The sequence below is a fragment of the Prionailurus bengalensis genome, chromosome C1 (genome assembly GCF_016509475.1).
Source record: "Prionailurus bengalensis isolate Pbe53 chromosome C1, Fcat_Pben_1.1_paternal_pri, whole genome shotgun sequence".
Taxonomy (NCBI): domain Eukaryota; kingdom Metazoa; phylum Chordata; class Mammalia; order Carnivora; family Felidae; genus Prionailurus; species Prionailurus bengalensis.
The window spans coordinates 15,203,591-15,224,012 of NC_057345.1; the positions used below are offsets into that span (position 1 = coordinate 15,203,591).

General features: G+C 38.4%; 1 protein-coding gene across 46 annotated transcripts in view; it reads right to left on the minus strand.

Moving 5' to 3' along the window:
* The window catches only part of EIF4G3 (eukaryotic translation initiation factor 4 gamma 3), a 315,357-nt gene that overhangs the window by 15,515 nt on the left and 279,420 nt on the right, over positions 1 to 20,422 (minus strand). For 44 of the 46 annotated variants that reach the window (XM_043574009.1, XM_043574008.1, XM_043574005.1 and 41 more), the window contains 6 exons: positions 19,840 to 20,060; positions 18,031 to 18,149; positions 13,869 to 14,041; positions 7,204 to 7,329; positions 5,358 to 5,439; positions 3,018 to 3,116 (listed from right to left, as the gene is read on the minus strand). In XM_043574009.1, coding sequence (XP_043429944.1) covers positions 3,018 to 3,116; positions 5,358 to 5,439; positions 7,204 to 7,329; positions 13,869 to 14,041; positions 18,031 to 18,149; positions 19,840 to 20,060 — 820 coding nt within the window. The remainder of the gene's footprint in view (positions 1 to 3,017; positions 3,117 to 5,357; positions 5,440 to 7,203; positions 7,330 to 13,868; positions 14,042 to 18,030; positions 18,150 to 19,839; positions 20,061 to 20,422) is intronic. The other 2 variants (XM_043573976.1, XM_043573981.1) reach the window with 1 other exon arrangement.

Consider the following 20,422-nt stretch of genomic DNA (forward strand, 5'->3'; position numbering starts at 1 on the left):
AAAATAGTTGATCCTAACACATCTTGCCAGCTCAATGGTTGTTTCGGTGGAGGGAGGAATTCTGGAGCTGCTTATTTCTTCATCCTCTGTACATCCATACGCTGACTTATGAATCTTACAACATTATATTCCTGTGATTAAATGCTACTTGGTTGTGATTAATCTTTTAATATAGTGTTGGATTTAATGTGTGAAAATTTTGTTGCAAAATATTTTCTTTGCATTTATTAGGAATAGTTGGCCTATTATAGTTTTTTTTCTTGAAATGTCTTTGGTTTTGCTATTAGAGTAACGCTGGCCTCATAGGCCATGAATTGGCAAGTAATCTCTCCTCTTCAGTTTTCTGGAAGAATTCTTTGCAGAACTGGTATTATTTCTTCTTTAGATGTTTGGTAGAATTCAATAGTAAAAACATCAGGGCCTGGAGTTTTCTTTGTGGCAATGTTTTTAACTACTTCAATGTATCAGATACTCAGGGTTATCTATTCTCAAGTCAGCTCTGGTGATTTGTACCTCCCAGGAAGTTTGTTCATTTCAATTCAGTTGACGTACTTATTGGCATAAAAATTATTCATGAATCCCTCGTATCCATTATTATGTTTAGAAACATTACAACATCACCTCTCTCATTCTACTGGTAACTGATGTCTTTTTAAATTTTGTTTTCACTGATTAGTCTGGCTAGAGATTTCACAATTTTCTTTTCTCAGAGGACCAGCTTTAGAATTCACTCACTGTTCTCTATTGTTTGTTTCACTGATTTCTACTCTGATCTTTATTACCTCTTTTTCTATTTCTTTTCAGTTTCATTTACTCTTCCTTTTTTAAATTTCATAAGGTCAAAAATGAGATCACTGACCTATGACCTTATTTCTTTTCTAAATTCAAGTGTTCAGTGCTAACGGTTTCATTCCAAGTATTGCTTTTGTGGTATCCCACAAATACTAATATGTTGTGTTTTTCCATTATCAATGAGTCAAATATTTCTTACTGCCTTTTATGATTTCTTTGCGGAATTCATGAGTTATTCAGAAATGTGTTGTTAAGTCTTTAAATATGTGTTGCCCTCATTCTTATTTTTTATTAATTTATTTACCTCTTTTTTGAGTGAAAGTGAGCATGTGTGAGTTGGGGGAGAAGAGAGGAAGAGAGAGAGAGACAGAAAGAGAGAGAGAGAATCTCAAGCAGGCTCCAGCCTCACTACAGAGCCTGACACAGGGCTTGATCTCACAACTGTGAGATCGTGACCTGAGCCAAAATCAAATTGGATACTTAGCTGACTGAGCCACCCAGGTGCCACTGTTGCCATCATTCTTAAATGCTAGTTTCACTGGAAAGACTATTCTAAATAAACTGATATTCTCTCAACATTTTGAGATTACTCCACCATTTCGGGCTTTCACTGTTACTACTGCAAATTCTACTGTTTCTCTATAGGTGTCGTACTTCTTTCTAGCTACTTTAAAATCTTTCCTATGTTTTTGATGTTATGCAGTTTCACTGAAATGTAATCACCCTCTGTGGTATACATGTGCTTTCTGTATAGATTCATCTGTTTTATCAGTTCGGGAAAAGTCTCACCCATAATCTCTTCAAATATTGCCTCTTCTCCATTCCCTCTGTTTTTCCTTCTGGGATTCCAATTAGACATGTTAGACCTTTTCATTTTATCCTTTAAATCTCATAGTATCTCTTAGAAATCTACCTTAGTTTCTTTTCTTCTTCTTTCCAAATTTTCTCAGTCATTTTGACTAGTGTTTGGTTGCTTGCACATTTTTGTGAATTCCTCTTTTTTATACAGCGTTATGTTATATTCTGATTAAGAATTCCATTATTTCATGTCTTTGGGGTCTAAACCTACCATTTCTTGTCTGTTTACTCTCATTCATGGTTACTTGTTTCGTCACAGACTAAAATGAACTCTTAAGTGTTAACTATATATTTAGATAATGTTAATTAGTAGAAAATGAAGAGACCTAAGTTGAGCATGTTTTCTCCAAAAAGCATTTTTGTTTGCTTCTTTTGGGAGCCAGGGTAGTACTGAACTAGGACCATTTCAACCTCTTCCAACATCTCTGGTAGCATTTACAATGGCAATGAAACAAACAAGCCCCTCATGTATGCTTATTGCTAAGAGTTCAGGTTTCATCTATGGCTTTTCTCCTCACTTACTCATTTTTTTCCTTAGAAAATGCCTTCACTTTCTATCAGCTCAGCAATGCAAGATAACTCATGTTTTATCTAGGCTCTTATCTTTTGGCAGAAGCACTCTCCAGTGTATCTGGACGATAACCAAAAGGAAGCTAATGTCCATATTAACTTAACACAGTGTGTCTTTATCCAGCTCAATATACTAATTTTCAGATTGTGATCATTTTGAGAGAGAGTTGTTTCCTTTCTCGGTCACTCTTCCTTGTCTAGTATTTTTATGGTTGCCTCTTTCTGATGCTCCACCATTCCTTATTTAGAACTTCATTATATTGACCATGGGCCTTTTGCCTTGTTGTGGATTTCTGGATCCAGTTACCAAGTGGACAGCCTAGCTACGGTTTTGGCTGCAAGAGTATCGTTTGTCTATCTGTGGAGTTCCCACCTGGCCTCATGAAGTATGTCTGTCCTCCAATTTTCTACCTTGTAAGGGGCATTCTAGTCCCCATTTCCTCACCGAAATAACTTCTAGGTGTCTCTAGTGGCATTTAGACCCAGAGCTCAGAAGACTTGCCGCTTTAGCCCTATTACCCCCGCTTTATTTGTCAATTTCATTTTTTGGTTCATGGAGATGTGCAGCTCGTTTTCTCTGTGTGTGGCTAAGTCCTTTAAATTTTATTTTTTTATCTATTATCTAATGAGTGAATAGTTGAGTGGCCCTAAAGCATGGACTTAAAATGACATCTTGACCATAATTCCTATTTTGGTCTAATTTTAATACTGCACTACTAATGACATTACCTTCATTTTTTCTATGAACCAGACCAACTACTATTAAACAGAAAGGCATAAGCCTTGTTCTTACTTACCTGCTCCAAGAGAAAATTATGTACATCTTCCCCTTCTGGTAAAAAGTCCTTCCAGGTGAGGTCAGCCTCCCTCCATAGGGCTCCCACTTTCTTATGGCTCTAAAACAGAGATAAGTCCAGTCCATTTACTTTTATATAAAGATAGGATGATGATGAAGAGGAAGAAGAGAGGAGGAGGAGAAGGAGGACAGGCACGGGGAGGGGGTGGGGGCAGATTAGGAGAAAAGGCTTGCTTGAAGTCAAGAGTATAGAAATATAAAGACTGAAAAATCAAAACTTTTCCCTTGTTGATATGAAGTTAGTTTCTCAGGACTCCTGGCTCTCACACCAAGATGTCTGAATGTATGTAGTAAATGTAACGGTGAATGGCTGAAGTATAGCTGTTTAAGGTTCAATAATTAATTTTGTCAGATGACTAATCTAGGAAATTGCAAGCTCAGTTTGGGATTTATGAATATAATCACCTAAAACAAGTCCAATTCACAGAGTTTATAAATACAACAGCGTCTCTTTTCCTAGTGGTATATATATGTATCCACTATTAAAGTCATACATCAAGCCTCACTGGAATCCCTCTTCGCAACAGATCAGGATCACGCTGCCTAACCGGAGAATGAATAAAGAGGTTGCTGCTCCTGACCCAGGAATGAGAAGTATTTCAGGGGCAAGAAGAACAACACTGAGCCCAAGAAACAACAGAGGAGAGCTCTTGTTGGCTAGAAAACTGATGAGAAAGTACAAGTCCACTCCCTGAACAAAGTCACAGTGATGCAGGGAACTCTCAGCCTTCGAGGCCGTGGCTATCAGCTATGAATCATATTACTAATTATTTCATAGAATAACTTGCCCAAGGCATAGCTGATAACTTGGCAGAGTCAGGATTTAAACTCAGGCTCTCTCACTTCAGAGTTTATGCTCTATGAGAATTTGGTTAGGAAAAGTGAGAATTTGCTTTTTCTGTTTCTACAGATAAAAGTTAGTAAGAATTTAGGTTTTTAATAAGGACTAATGTGAAGTAGATTAGGAAAGGAGGAAGGAATTTTGGATGTACAAATTAGGATTCAATAAAAACTTTAGTAATAACAAATAATCAACTAGAACTAGAGACCAGGCTATTTAGTAACTACAAATAACTATTACACAGATGAAATACAAAGGGTCTTCTGTACATTCAAGAGACTTTCTATACTAATGCCTACAAAACAATGAAATCTATCATCCCCATACCTTTGGCTATGGTTTGAATCAGTCAAAAATCACTCCAAAATTTTCATGTATGAGTTCTGTTTTGATGTTATCACTGTAGGTGTTGTTAACACCACTTTCCCAAACCTCTTAGACCTCTAATACGGCATCAATACACTCTTTTGAAACTTTTGGTTTAGACTTGTCTTCCTTTCTAGTTTATAAATTTTTTGAAGGCTTAGTTGTCTTTGTACACTGAGATGCTGGCACAGAGTTTTACAGAGAATTGTACAGTATTTATTAAACTAAGTTTAACTTTAAGACAGCTGTTCACAATCCTATAGAATCTTATTAAAAATTAATTTATTTTGAGAAAGAGAAAGAGACAGAGTGAGCGCACACACGCACATGTGAGGGGCAGAGAGGGAGGGAGAAAGAGAATCCCAAGCAGGCTCTGTGCAGCCAGTGCAGAGCCTGACGTGGGGCTCGATTTCACAAAGCATTAGATCATGACCCAAGCCAAAATCAAGAGTTGCCCAACCTAACTGAGCCACTGAGGGAACCCCCCCCCCAACCCTTTTTTAAAAAGTAGGTTCCATGCCCAGTGTGGAGCCCAATGCAGAGCGTGAACTCATGACCCTGATATCAAGACCTGAGCTGAGATCAGAGTTGGACGCTTAACAGACTAAGCCATCTAGGCACTCCTGCATAACATTTTTAACACCTATTACTAATCAGATTACCTAGCTTGAGATCCAAAATTAATAAAATTAATCATTTTAGGAATCTTACCTTTCCTTGAAAGCAAGGCGTTTTCACTGAAATGTATTAAAGAGTATAAATAATGTAGGCATTTTGTTTCAAAAGAAGATAAAATTACTAGCCACAAATATAACATATCTTGAGATTATTTAGAATTATACCAAATCCAGTTGAGATTAGATAATTCTTTCCCAAGTTACTAGTAAACAGAAGAAGAAATACACCTCTGTAAGAAACTAGGTTGAAACAGAGGCCTCGCTTTCCTTTTCAAAAAGGAAAAGGAAAACAGAAATACTTGCATAGCGGTACCTAAGCTATTCACAGATAACTCAAGATTACAATCATTGCCTTGCCTAAGACGCTGTTGAGTCTAACACTCAGTTTAATACTCACCATTTGTTTGCATAGAAGGTGCAATATTTCAGAAAGTAAGACCCCAGCTCTTCCAACAGGAAGTAAAGGTTTGCTAAATTCTCTGTAAAAGACAGGAGTAGTGATTAAGTACCTCTGAACCAAACTTCCAGTTCTAAAACACTAGGTGAACAAAGTGTGCTGAACCTAAATCATATTGGGCAAGAGAAAGCTTCAGGACATGCTCTAAGTAATGTTCAGCAGAAGTAGTTCAGTCTTCAAGTTCACTCTATGCTTCATGGAGAAGCCGGAAAGGGACTTTAGATTTCCCGGGTTTTGCCTTTTTCTTTAACTGCCTCAGTGATAGAAGCAATGCAATGATCAGTCTCATTTAATAATCTATTTACATATACACCACTTCAAGCCTAAATGAGAGAAGCACCTTAGGTAACTGGGAGATGTGAAACTTAGTTATGAAATATTTTTAAGAAAGGAAGTTTTTCTTTACAATATAGATGAAACAGAAAGGGACCGTTTATTTTCAGAGTCTAAACCAGTATATCCCACACTGTGTTCCACAGGATATGAATAATTATTCCTCAAGAAAAGAATTCTACAATTGAGAGAATGCTGCATTAAACAAAGCTAAATAGGTTTTATTAAATTTATTATTTATTTTTTTAAGTAAGCTCTACAGCCAACGTGGGGTTTGAACTCACAACTGTGAGATGAAGAGTTGCATACTCTACTGACTGAGCCAGCCAAGCACCCAAATCTTGTTTTTATTGTTTGGTTTCACTATAGAATTCTCATAATCTTTAATGTGCTGTAATATACTTTGTGAACCTCAAACAAAAGAGACATAATAGTACATAGAGTAGGACTATATGAGCAATTTTTGGGGAAATACTAATGCTCTCAAGAAGAGTTTAGAAAAAACTAGTCTATACAAAGTAGAAACAACTTCGGACTCCTGTCCAAATCTAGGAATGCCAGAGATGCAGTCCCTTTACTACAACCAGAGCATGTAGCATGCAGGTATCAGTCTGACAAGCTATCATGTAGAAATAACTTATGGCATTTGAGCAAGGACAGACATAAAAGTCAGATTAACATTAAGCTTCCAGGAGCAATAACCTTCCAGTTATGTGATTTTGGAGCCCTATCTACAAATACTGCTAACCTCAATGGACCACAGGGTTATCATATCCCTGTCACTTCTCTGATGGAGATACAGTGTAATGTAACATTTTTATACAGAAATAAGTCCTTTTTTTTTTTTTTTTTTTTTTTAACACTGAAGTATAACTGTATTAGTTTCAGGTGTACAACATAGTGATGTGACAATTATATATACTATATTAAAATTTTTTTTTCAATGTTTTTATTATTTTATTTTTGGGACAGAGAGAGACAGAGCATGAATGGGGGAGGGGCAGAGAGAGAGGGAGACACAGAATCGGAAACAGGCTCCAGGCCACGAGCCATCAGCCCAGAGCCTGACGCGGGGCTCGAACTCACAGACCGCGAGATCGTGACCGGGCTAAAGTCGGACGCTTAACCGACTGCGCCACCCAGGCGCCCCTATACTATAAAATGATCACTACAATAAGTGTAGTTATCTGTCACCATACAAAGTTATTATAGTATCATTGGCTATATTCCTTACACTATACGTTTCATCCCCATGACTTTTATTTTGTAATGGGCAGTTTGTACTTCTTAATCCCCTGAAATAAGAAGTCTTAAAGAGTCACAGGCTGCATCCAAGAGCCTACAAAGGCACTAAGGAAAGAGCACTATGCTAGAGATAGCTGGTAAGTTTTGCATCAGTTTATCTTGATATACACACACACACAAAATGAAAACAAAAACAAGTACAACTTACATGATAAGTTCTCTCATAGAGATTCCACCTTCTTTTAACATGGGGGTCACCAGTTCAGCAAGGTACAACCAAATGTGGGGAATATCAATAGCCATGTCATCTGCCAATTCCAACGTTTCTGAAAAACTAGACAAGAACAAGAAGAACATTTCACACAAATATAATTCAGAAGTTAAGATTAAATAAAGAGTCCAAAACTCAGCAAATATCTATTAAAGCACCTACTATGTTAGATACTATGCCAGGCATAAAGTAACTGATAAATACATTCTTGTTCTCAAAAACCTGTATTAGTAGAGGAGAAATTCTAGGGGCCCCTGGGTGGCTCAGTCAGTTAAACATCTGACTCTTGACTTCGGCTCAGGTCATGATTTCACTGTTGTGGATCGAGCCTTGTGTTGGGTTCTATGCTCAGCATGGAGCCTGCTTAAGACTCTCTCCCTCCCTCTCCCACTGCCCCTCCCCTCCTTGTACATATGCTCTCTCTCTCTCAAATTAAAAAAAAATGAATAGCACAAACAAAAGCATGTTTGCAGAAAGGTGATGAACATGAACTATAGTACCAGGATATCCCAACAGAGGGGGTGGTCAGAAGAGAGTTCTGTATGAAGGTGACTTCTGGAAGATTTCAGGATGAAAACAAGGCAGCCATGTTAAGTTCTGGGGGAAGAGATATTTAATCTATTCCTACACTATCTAATGAGTTCACCACAGCTGAGTATCATATTCCCTGGACCAGTCAGATACACGGACTGAAAATTTCACTCTAATGTAGACTAGACCCAAAGAGAAAAAAAAAAGACAAAAATCCTTGTTCTTGAGGAGCTCATAATAGGGAAACAAACTGGATGGATATAAAGGAGTCTGATAACATTACTAATAACATCATTGTTACAACTTATTAAAAACTGTTGTACCTTTAATGTTAGACAGACACACACACACACACACTGCAAGTCGGGGAGGGTCAGAGAGAGAGGGAGACACAGAATCTGAAGCAGGCTCCAGGCTATGAGCTGTCAGCACACAGCCCAATGTGGGGCTCGAATCCACGTACGGTGAAATCAGACCTGAGCCGAAGTTGGATACTTAACCAACTGAGCCTCCCAGGTGCCCCAAAACTGTTGCACCTTTAAAGAAAGGCTAATGGTTTCCAGATTTCATGGCCTGAAATTTTTTTCAATGTGAAATAAAATAAATGGGATTTAAATATAAAACGGGAAAGCCAAATACAAAATATAAGCAGTTATTTAAGGTAAAAATTACAGTTATTCACTTAAAAATATAAAAACATAACTCAAAACTTTGTTAATCAGTCCCATATACAGCATGTTAAAAAGGACAAAAACGAAAGTAAATTTAACTCAAGGAAGCATACACATAATTACAAGGAAATGCGCACAATCATAAGGCAAGGAATGAGTGAGTGTAGGGCAGGTAGTATTTGTCTTCATAGCCTTTCAGATCTCTTCATACATAAAATGGGTGCTTTCTCACTGTAGTTTTTGGCTTTTAGCTTGAGTATGCCACTCTGTTTACCTACTGCAGAGGTCTACATGTCATTAAAAATTTTCACTTAAAAAGAGATACCACTACAATGGAGGGTTGCCTTTCTGAAGATGTCATTTCAAAACAGTTTGTAGCTCTGCGACATAAGTCTGGGCCTTGTGAATCCTTAATGCTGACTTTCTGCCCTCACAGCTTAAAATTATTTGATATCTACTTGCCATACAACAGATTAACTGGACTCTTCTCTCATTATATGAACACTTTAGGCTCAGTTAATGTGCCACTGATGGAACATAATCTGGCTGGACTCCACAATTCCTGGGCTAATCATCCTACAATGTGAATTCATGTTCCATGGTTTAATGCCATAGATTAAGCTGTTTAATGAGCCTGTGAGACAACTGTAGCCAACCAGTCTTTCAGCAGTAGATCTGCTATTTTCATCTGAAATCAAAACTAGAAGATAACCATATTCTTGCCTTGGTTTTCTAGTTCTTGATTAGTCAGTCATCAAGGGACAGTATGCAGAACACAATCACTGGTCAAATCCATACTGCTGAAAAAAAACATATTTGGCTGAGAGGGCACCTGGGTGTCTCAGTTGTTAAGTGTCCAACTCTTGATTTTGGCTCAGGTCATGATTTCGCAGTTTGTGAGTTAGAGCCCTGCATCAGGGTTTCAGCACTGCAGAACCTTCTTGGGATTCTCTTTCTCTCTCCCTCTCTCTCTCTCTCTGCTGCTCCCTCACTATTGTGCACATACGTGCTCTCTCTCAAAATAAATAAACTTAAAAAATAAAAAACCCGTATTTGGCTGAACACAGGATTTCTGTAGAACAAGCTTGTTAAGAGGCTTCTTTTCAGGTTTACAGTTCCTAAATTCTTTTGTACAATTTTAAAAGAAAAATCCACAGTGTACAGAAACTTGTAGCTATCTTTGTCTTTGGAGTATTACACAGCCTGTAACACTACCTTGTATAATATACATTTTCTGCCAGATGAATGAATGAAACAGAACTACACCATACCCTTGCTTCTTGGTATGTAGGGACCATTACACCAAATGGACTAAACTTTGGTGAGGTCCACAGGTAGGACTTTAGGTATCCTTCCCTCCATCTCAACTACAGAGGCTCTACTTTTATTTTCTTTATATATTGAGTTCCTGTCTAAAACATAATTAAAGGGATACATGGTAGTTAAAAAAAGGTTGTTTTTTTTTTTAAATTCACTGAAGTTCTGATCAAAACTGCTGAAAAGGCAAAATAATGTTCCGTAATCGGAAACAAAGTATTGTCAGTAGCATCTCCCACACTTTGCACTATGATAACTTAATAAAAAATTAAATCTTGATGTAGATAAACAAGAAACAGTGAGAACATCTAAAAATCAGATTAATCAAGTATTATTATGACTGGTCATAACAGAATCTAATTCCAGGTAAAAGAAAGAAATGAAATGATGATGAAAGTTTCTTATACTCTAGTATCATATTCAAAGGATCACTATGAAAAACATTTTTTAAGCTAGATCTTACCTTTGTGAGCAAACTTGATTTCCACTATTAACCAGCAGGTCAGCAATTTTTTGGGTTTTTTTGTACCTCTGCAATTTTGCACCTGAAACTTAGTCTACTTGTCTGTGTAAGCTTTGAATAGCAGGGTAGAACTGCTGTTGAGTGGCAGGAAAAGTTCCCCAAGATAGTCAAGGAGGAGATAAGAATTTTCTCTCCAACAAATATCTTCCAAAGTCAAGCTTCCTGAAGGGCCCATATTTTGTGTCTATTGACAACTCCAATTTTTACTGTCTTGGTTTTCATGTGTTTATTACACTTTCAGTGATTCCAAATTCCATGGCTAATAGTGAACTATCTTTACTAGATAGCTTTAAGAAAGAAGTCTTCTAATGCCATGATATAAAATGAATTTATCAACACTGTTTGAAACCTATCTACCTATACAATAATGCATCTACCTAACCTACCTGATTTGCCTCATAAAGTATTTAGATTTAAGTCCTGAAAATTTCAAGATGGTTTGATGTTGCCTTTGTAGGGATATATTTTATATGTGGCAACTACTACGCTTGGGGTTGATAAACTATCTAGTAAACAACCTGACTAGAAAGCCTACTTAAAACTTCTGTCTAGTATTAGAATTTAGTAGCAGTGCATCCTTTGAAGAGTTCTGTAGGAGAAATGGCAGATTAATAGTTGACTGATCAGTGCCCAGTAAACAGGGAGGCCTTATACTTTCCATCGACTCTGGCTTGGGGAGCTGGGAGGGAACAGCTTTAACCACTGCTCAGAAATTGGCATCTAAGCAGTAGCAGCATCCAAGGAAGCTGAGCTTAGATGTTTGCCCATATGCTATGTAAGGACAGAGGTCTTTGGATATTGGGACCAAAGAGACAAAAAACTTAGGGCATTTCCATGGCTCCAATGAAATGGCCTCTTTAGACAGTATGAACTATTTATAATTTGGGCTTTAGAAGTAATTAGGAAACTTTGATCTATTTGCAAGGAAACTCCTGGTGGATGACAAGTGGCTGTTTGTTTTCATCTTAGAAAAAAACTGCCAGGCCTCTCCATTTAGTAAGGAACATGGGTCTTCATAGGGGTCTGGGTCTAAGGATGGCGCGGTTAGACCTAACAAAGTATCAAAAGTGAGGTCTGGAATCACTGCATTCTCTCTAGCTATAGAAGGAAATCGGAATAGAGAAAGATGAAGTAGATACCGAAGCACAGAAGTGTTCATCTCATTTTCAGTATAAATAAAAGGTGGTGGCTATATTGCCAGCAGCAGCAATAGGGCCACCACCAATGAAAGTGTAGACACCGATGTCTGCGTATGACATTTTTTCCCCACAGGGAATCCCCCAAAGGAAAATGCCAATGTCTGAGGGAGCCTAGCAATCAAGCAATGAACCTCTCAAGTTCAATGAAGACAATGAAGCCAGACGGCACTTCCTGGGGTCTTTCTAGACAGAAATAAACTTAGGAGCACAGTCTGAAGAGAGGCAGAAAGGGTTAAATAATAATCCAGCATTCTCATTTCTGAAATTATCTGATGAATATATCATAACAGATGAGAAAGAAGCAAATATTTATAAATTAATACAATTGTGACCTCAGATGTAGTTTGTAGGATTTCAAGCTGGCTAGGAACAGAACTTAGATTTATTTGTGAGGGTGTGGTTACCCTCATTTGCTCTTGCTGTTTACACTGGCTGGTTACTGGAGTGACTCCATTTCTCTTTTTAAAACTGGGAAACCATCTTGGCCTTCTTTTTTTTTTTTTTTTTTGAAGTAGGCTTCATGGCCAGGACAGAGCCCAATGCAGGGCTCAAACTCATGACCCTGACATCAAGACCTGAGCTGAGATAAAGAGTCGGATGCTTAACCAACTGAGCCACCTAGGTGCCCCGCATCTTGGCCTTAAAGGACAATAATCACAGCAACTTCTGCCGAAGTTTCTTACTAAGGTAACTGGGTCAGATGGCCTAAATCTAGTCATTCACTGAATTCATAGAAATCTACCTTATTACTCAAAGACAGCTTAGTAATAATCCTAGGGGCAAGTATGTATATTCTAGGACCTTGAAAACACCACCATTCCTCACAAAATCAAAAGAGTAATCATTCCTGAACATATTCAACTGTGGCATTTAATGATTATGCTATTCTAAGAGGTTGGCCATACCCGAAAGACACACAGTGGCATTTTATCACATGCGCATTTAATTTTCAAGAATATAATATGAGCTTGGCAAAAAAGATTTACAAAGAGAAAAATAAAGGGGTGCCTGGGTAGCTCAGTCACTTAAGCATCCGCTTTTGGCTCAGGTCATGATCTCATGGTTTGTGGGTTTGAGCCCTGCATCAGGCTCTGTGCTGACAGCCCAAGCCTAGAGCTGGCTTCGGACCTGTGTCTCCCTCTCTCTCTGCTCCCCCTTCCCCTCAAAAATAAGTATTAAAAAAAAAGTTAAAAAAAAAAAAACAGAGAAAAATAAATAGTGTAGAATTCTTACTGTCATTGCACCCAATGAACATTTGTCAAGTATGAGATTGGAGAGGAGAATCTGACGTCCGGCCTTCAAGAAATATTAGTTCCTGAACAATTAGAGAGCGGGCACCTGGCAGGGCCGGGTGTGTTTCTATGTTTATATTTACGTAACACAGCTCCTAAAACAGAAACTTTTTACCATATGCAATTTTCACCTTAAACCTTGATTTCAGAATCTCAACCTGGGTAAGATTCTGTGGCTGTACCACAAAGAATCCAATTCACACACATGTGATGATCACAAACAAATCAGAACCTGATCTAATGAAGATACAACACTAATGACAGCCAGACTTCATCAAAGCAGTCATCAACAGGAATCATAATGAAACCAACCCGGAACAGACTAAGTCATTAACAACTTGGAGTAACACGTCCTGCTATGGGGCTAGAGTGGACAGATAAGCATCCCTTGGCCAAAATAACCAGGGTTTAGGTTTATTGAAAGGATAAGGCTTTTAGGTTTAAGTTGATTTTCCAGAAATTTTCTCACATAAAAAAAGCTTCTATGGGGCATCTGGGTGGCTTAGTCGGTTGAGCATCTGACTCTTGATTTCAATTCAGGTCATGATCTCGTGTTGTGTGGGCTTGAGCCCTGCATCAGTCACCGTGTCTACAGTGTGGAGCCTGCTTGAGATTCCCTCTCTCTCCCTCTGCCCCTCCTGTGAGTGTGCTCTCTCTCAAAATAAATAAACTTTTTTTTTCTTTAAAGTTTTTTTCCTCAAAGAACACCTAGGGATTTACAGGTAAACGGGCTGCTGAGGGCCTGAGTTTCCCCAAGGTGAAGGGGTCTCTACTACCTTACTTACACCTTAACACAGGTATAAACAATAGGATTTGGAAAACCAGGAGATAAATAACCTTTATGCCCTAGCACAATCTACAAAATGCCATCATATCCACCAACACACTATCAGTATATTACGCAATTATAATTATCAGTATATTACACAACAATTGTAATTATCCAATTACAGTGGACATAATTTTACTCTATGGAAATAGACAAATAATTAAAAATATATGAACTTTTAAAAATAACCACTACTCAAGAGCCTAGTAACTGAATACCACTCTTGAAGAGGATACTGACCCTTTGAAAAAGTCCTGTTTGCTGAGTTTTTCTGACTGCACCAGCTGATACAGTAATTGGCCCATGTGATCCCTGGTGATCTGGCTCCTTTCCAGGGTGGACTCCACTCCCATTCTCACAAACACATGTAGCAGGCCCTGGGCATTCAGCTCTTCCACACATTGCATGGCTTCCTGTTCAAACAGCAAATAACAGCTTAGTCTAATATCTGGATCCCATTACCAAAGCGTTAAAATAAGTTTACAATCTTTTACTTATGACAAAGTCAGCAGAAAGCTCCACAAAGAAGCTAGTATTCATACATTTAAAAAAAAACTTTAGCTCAGTAAAATGCAGGCTGACAAGGGCAATATTAGCCATATTTAAAAACAGAAAAAAGGGGCGCCTGGGTGGCTCAGTCGGTTGGGCGGCCGACTTCGGCTCAGGTCATGATCTCGCGGTCAGTGAGTTCGAGCCCCGCGTCGGGCTCTGTGCTGATAGCTCGGAGCCTGGAGCCTGTTTCGGATTCTGTGTCTCCCTCTCTCTGACCCCCCCCCCCCCCCCCCCCCGTTCATGCTCTGTCTCTCTCTGTCTCAAAATAAATAAATGTTAAAAAAATTAAAAAAATAAAAAAATAAAAACAGAAAAAAAAAGAGGATCTTAAGAAGGGTAGTATGTTTAGCTTCACAATTTATCAACAATCACGCAAAGGGCCGAAGTGTGTTTTTCTACAAAATGTTTACCTATCTTATGACCATTTAAAAACCTGAAAATGGTATATTAAGAAACAGAAATTCATCATCATGTGCCAAATGACTGAATGTGGCAACTGAGGTAATTCTGTCTGGGTATGTTAATATTTGCAAAATCTTCAACGAGGAAGGTCTTCCTTCATATGAAAATTAGTATACTTAGCTTACGTGCTAAAACCCTCTTAGGAGATTCTTGGGGTGTGGGGCTCATGAAATGGTCCTTACCATGGGGTGATCTGGCTAGGTCCGTATCTCTGAGGCCTGGTAGCCAAGGTTGCTGAGTCACCAACACAGCACTGTGCCTCCCTGCCCTCAGCTATCTCAACTCTGTCTGAATCCAAAATCCTTTGGTTCAACCTCTGAAGAGAGCAGCTCTTCTGAGAGGGAAGATGCATGTGAGAAGAGCAGCTGCTCGAATGAAGAAGGGACTAGAGCACATGTAGGTTTCTCACTGCTGCTTTATTTCTCCTCTGCTATTTTATTTAATGCCTCCCCCACATAAACTTTTTATCTAAAAAACTTTCAAACTACAGAGACATTGAATAGTACAATGTACACGTATGTAACTTCGCTTCAGTTTAGATTCATCAATTGTTAGTTTTCTTCATAGATACGTAAAAAACTTAATACCAACACAATGTCAATAAAAATATTATCTGATAAACAGTACGTATTTGAAATTTCCACAACTGTCCCCAAATGTCCAAAATATAGTTTTTTGTTGTTGTTTAGGACCCAACTGAAAACCTGACGTCACATGTCAGGATGCATGATGTCTTTTTAGACTCCTTTGATCCAGATCAGTCCTTTCTCTTCATCTTTTTAGAACATTCACAGTTTTGGAAACATTCGGCCCAGCTGTCTTTTAAAACCGCCTCATATACACTTTTAAACCAATCGGTCCTTCTGTTTTCAGTCCCATCCGCACCTTACGTGCATTCGTAGTCTGCTAAATAAATGACCACCCATCCTTCTAGTTTCTAACTTCCAGAGTGTTGGTGCGGTCTATTCCCTCTACTCTTTATCCCTGTGAATTTTTACCTCATTTTAAAGACCATCATCATTATAAAGCTTTTTCAGGAGAGCATGGAAATGAATGCACGTATCTTCAGTATTTAACCTGAAGTGATCAAGTGTCTTACAAGGGGAATTTATTCACTGAATCTGCATGTGGTATCAACGAACTATATCATGCTGCTTTCGATGTCACAGCAATTCATCATCTTGCTCTTCTCCCTGATTTTCTCGTGTTGATTCTTATTTCATTGAGTATTCAGGTGAATGGACACCTCCTACAGTCTGTGACTGCCCAGTCACCGGCTATCATATCACCTAGTTTTACTTCTCTGCACTGAAACATTATTTTCCTTTTTGTATTTGTCGTTTATTTATTACCTATCTTTAGGGCAGTTTTGTATCTCCCACTAGAACACAGGCTCCACAAATGCCCCATAGAAATAGACTATGTTGCTCACTATATACACTACAGCATATCCGATGTCCAGGCAGTGTTTCCTAAATTGTGGCTGGCACATTTTAGGTACTCAATAACTATATACCACAGAGGCTAAAAACCATAGGGTGTGGAATCGGACAAATGTAAGTTTGAATTCTGGCCCTGCCACTTGCTACTATGTGAATTCAGGAGTGTAACAATCCCTCAGGCTTGACTTCCCGTCATAAGGTTACTTGAGGAATGAACATAAAAAGGGACTTTGCACACTGCCAAACACAAAAGCTCAGTACATATTAATTTGTATTATTTTTAATAATAACAACACCTACTAAAATGCTACAAAAACCTTTCCTTTAGGATGATCTCTGTAAGCCTTTAGCATAACACACTAATAATCTTAAAGGTAATAAGATAAAATCACAGTCTCTGCTCTGAAGCTAGAAGCCTAATTTTACTTTTATTGTTGTTGTTGTTGTTTTTTTTTTAAAGATTTTCTCTTTAAGTAATCTCTATACCCAACGTGGGGCTCACACATACAACCCTGAGGTCGTAAGTTACGTGCTCTACTGACGTAGCAAGCCGGGCACCCTTAGAAGCCTAATTTTAAATCCTGAGTCGGCCACTTATCAGAAGCATGACTCAGATCAAGTTATTTAACATCTTTGCATCTCAGTTTCATTATCTATAAAAATAGCTATTATAATAATATTAAAATCAAGAGGGCGTTATGAGGATTAAATGAACTAACGGCACCTAGCACACAGGGAGCCCTCACTATGTCTGACAATGTCACCTGCTTCTTATCATCATTCTGCAGCAGATGCGCCTTGGACCCAGTACAATGAAATTCCCGAGTCATAACTGACTCTGTTTCTTCCATACTACAGGCCAGGCCTAGGGCTAAGATCTTTCAGAGAGTCCTCCCGTTGAACTTAGGTCTTTTTCCCCCTATGGCTCCCATTCCTCAGAATGATACTTTTCTCCTTTCAAAGTATTTGTTGCTCATTGACTTGATATTTCCTCTCCAACTAACTGGCTCATCATCAAAACCTCTTAGTACTTCTTCTGAATTTTAGATGATTTTTTAAAGGCTTGAGGGTTTTAGAAAGCTGGGCTACAGTTAATCAGGGTGACTGTTATGTACAGAAAGCAAATAATAACTACACTGTCAAGAGAACAAGTAAGCTTGAAATAATTAATATAATGTTAAAGCAAAAGTAGTTAATGTATCTGACAAATAATTTAACAGATTAAGACTCTGCTGACTCCAGATCCCTAAGCTAGGTCCTATTATATGATATCTCCTAAGATCCTAGAGGTCTATTGGCATTTACAATAACTATAATTTAAATACCTATTTTTGAGTTAACTCTTTATGACCTGTCTCTGCCACTAGACTCTAGGGCTCATGAAGTCAGGCATGATGTCTATTTTATTCACTACCATCTTAAAATGAAGACCAAAGAGAAAGTTGGGGTTAAAGAACAGCAAATTCAAAGCTGTGTCTTGAATGTTTCACTTAGGCTGTCTGGCCCTGGCAGTGCAATTACTCCTTGGTGCCTCAGGTTTCCACTTATGAAATAAAAAGTAATGTTAGCCATAGTTTAAAGTTAATACAAGAATGACCATAAAAGGACTGTGAAGATCATAACAGGTAATGTACAGCTAGATAAGAATGCCTAAAAATGATAATATGTGGGTTTTTGCTCATGAACATCAAAGTCAATGTGGTTTTTCTACTGTGGGGATGGACTGGTAGTCATTCCCCCTTCCTGCCATGTGATCTTGTGAACTCCATCATCAATTTAAAAGACAGTAGCTGGCAAGAGCACATCCGAGTTGTGCAAACTGAACTGCATGGGACCTGGATTACTCCAAGTCTTAGTGACAAGTGCTTTAGACCAGAGCCAAGTTACTGTATCTCTCTGCCACGGGGCTGTGTGTTGTTGCTTTCTTTTTCTGAAACTTCATTTACCTTAAAATCATTAATGTGTAGAAATTCATCAATGATAGATTTAGACTTCCTCGCCATCTCCAATTCTGACAACGCAGGCTTGTCAGGGGCTGCTGTTGCTGGAATTTCTGGCTTCGCTACTAATGAGGTTAAAAAAAGTGAGGAAGTAAAACAGACAAAAATTGTAATTAAAATGGGGGATTATGGTTGACAATATTTATTTGTTGTTATACCAACTTTTCCATAAAAGCATTAAAATAGATACAAATCTGACAAAGCAAGACACCTAAAAGCAGAAAAGAGAAATATTTATTTTTAGCATAGATAGGCACTAAGTAACTTCATATTCCACAATGAAAAGAATAGAGGGGTACGGTAAACTTTTGTATTTAGAGCTTTTTTGTCCCTTTCTGCATTTTGATTCTTCTCCACTGCTTCAGTGATGAACAGCACGTGAAGCTTGTACAATCACACACAGAGTTCCAACCACACGGGCCTTTGGCAGTTGCGTGAACATGTCATGATGCTCCTTCTGGCCAGAGTGCTCTTTCTCTCTGCTCCATACCCATCCCTTCCTATAAATCTATTTCGACTCCTACTGGTTCATCAGACCCGAGGAAGCCTTCCCTGATATCCCTCTGTATCAATTCCAGATAGTTCCTTTGTTAAGTACCCTCTTAGAACTCTGCTCCTTTCCTCCGTGGCATTTTTCTCAGTTTGTACTTATATACAATACCTTTCGTGGAATTATGTCATAGGAGTCCTCTGGACCCAGCAGACTAAAGGCTGAAAGCAGAGACCCAATGCCCACAAGTCACCAGGTGTTCAGTGTGCATGTGGTGAATAAATGAATGACCCAGAAGATAAAAATGCATAGGGCAGCTGTGCCACGTTATTCACTACTCACAAGATATTTTCATACACTATCTCGTTATGTTCCCCAAATAGATACCACAGATCAGAAAGCCACATGTTCCTGAAGTCAAAAATTCTGGTCTATCAGTTGGGAGAAGACATTTCAATTTGCCTCTGAATCCATTTAGAGGAGGAGACACAATTTAAATAGTGAAAGAAATTTGAAAGCTATTAAGGTGTTACTACCTCAGGATTAGTATTTTAAAGATGCTGAAAATTATCTTTAAACTATTTCTCATTGTTCTCATCATCTTTACCCTCATGACCTCTAGTACTTTTTGAAAAATCTGTATTTATCAGATAAAGTTCTAAATATTTACCCGTATAGACTTCTCATTTAATTTTCATGATAACTCTACAGGGTAGGCACATTTACTATCCCCATATAACAAATGAAGAAACAGAAATGCAGACAGGTTATGTAAATGAGGTAATTTTTAGAGCATTATCTGAGTTGGTCCTCTAATCATATACAAGCTACACATGTACAAAGACCACAGATGCTACCAAGATGAAGGTAACAAAAGACAACCTGATATTTTCTCTTTGGTTTGCTTTGGATGTCAGAATTTTCATACATTTGAGGGCTCTACAAAGCCCATGCGCTCTAATGCACAGGAAGGGGTTACTGTGAGAATCTGTTAAGAAATTCAGATTGCTTAATATACAGCAAGAGACCCTCATCACCATCACATTTAATAGAGAATGGGGGAAACTTACAAATTGACGAACAAAGGGACAACCTGGGAAACGAAACCTATGTTACAAAATGAAGATGCCCTTTACGTTTTAAGATACTGGTATGTTATTACCATGTAATGATTCTGAAATCTACACAGGGGCAAAATCTCCTCTGCACTTTTCACTCCACAGTTAAGGCCCGAATCTTCCTTCTGTGTGTACCAAGTCTCTCACCTGACTCCCGGCCCTTGTTTCGGTCAGCCTCAGCGCTGCTCCTCTCCACGTCCATGCCTCCCGTAAGCTGCTTCACGGTCTCTAGCATCTCCCTGCGTTGCTCTTCTTGAGACTGATTGTCCAACAGGTCTTTGCTGCTGCTGCCTCTCAGGAAAGTATTGGGACGAGCTGCTGCAGACGGCAGGGGCTTGTCATTCTTCTCCCTGCCCACGCTTCCACGACTTAAAACACAAAACATACTTCTTCAGAAGATCACCCCATCCACTATGCATTCAAATCATAAAATAACATTAAGATTTCCTGCAGGTATGTAATTTTTCACACATGACTTCAGGTATGTGAGGCGCCAATTCTACATCAAACTATAATTATGTAAACAAGTAAAATCAGTGCTTTCAGAGAATGTTGAGTATGTTTTAGCTTTTCTCACGAATGTTGAAGGGATACCACTTAAGATTTTAAAATGCAATGGCAAATCCTTATTTTAGTTCTTTAAATCTTTTAATAAAGACGACAGTGCCGAATGTATGAGCTAAAAGAGCGAAAGAGACAAAGAATACCTAACGGACATGGTATCACTATC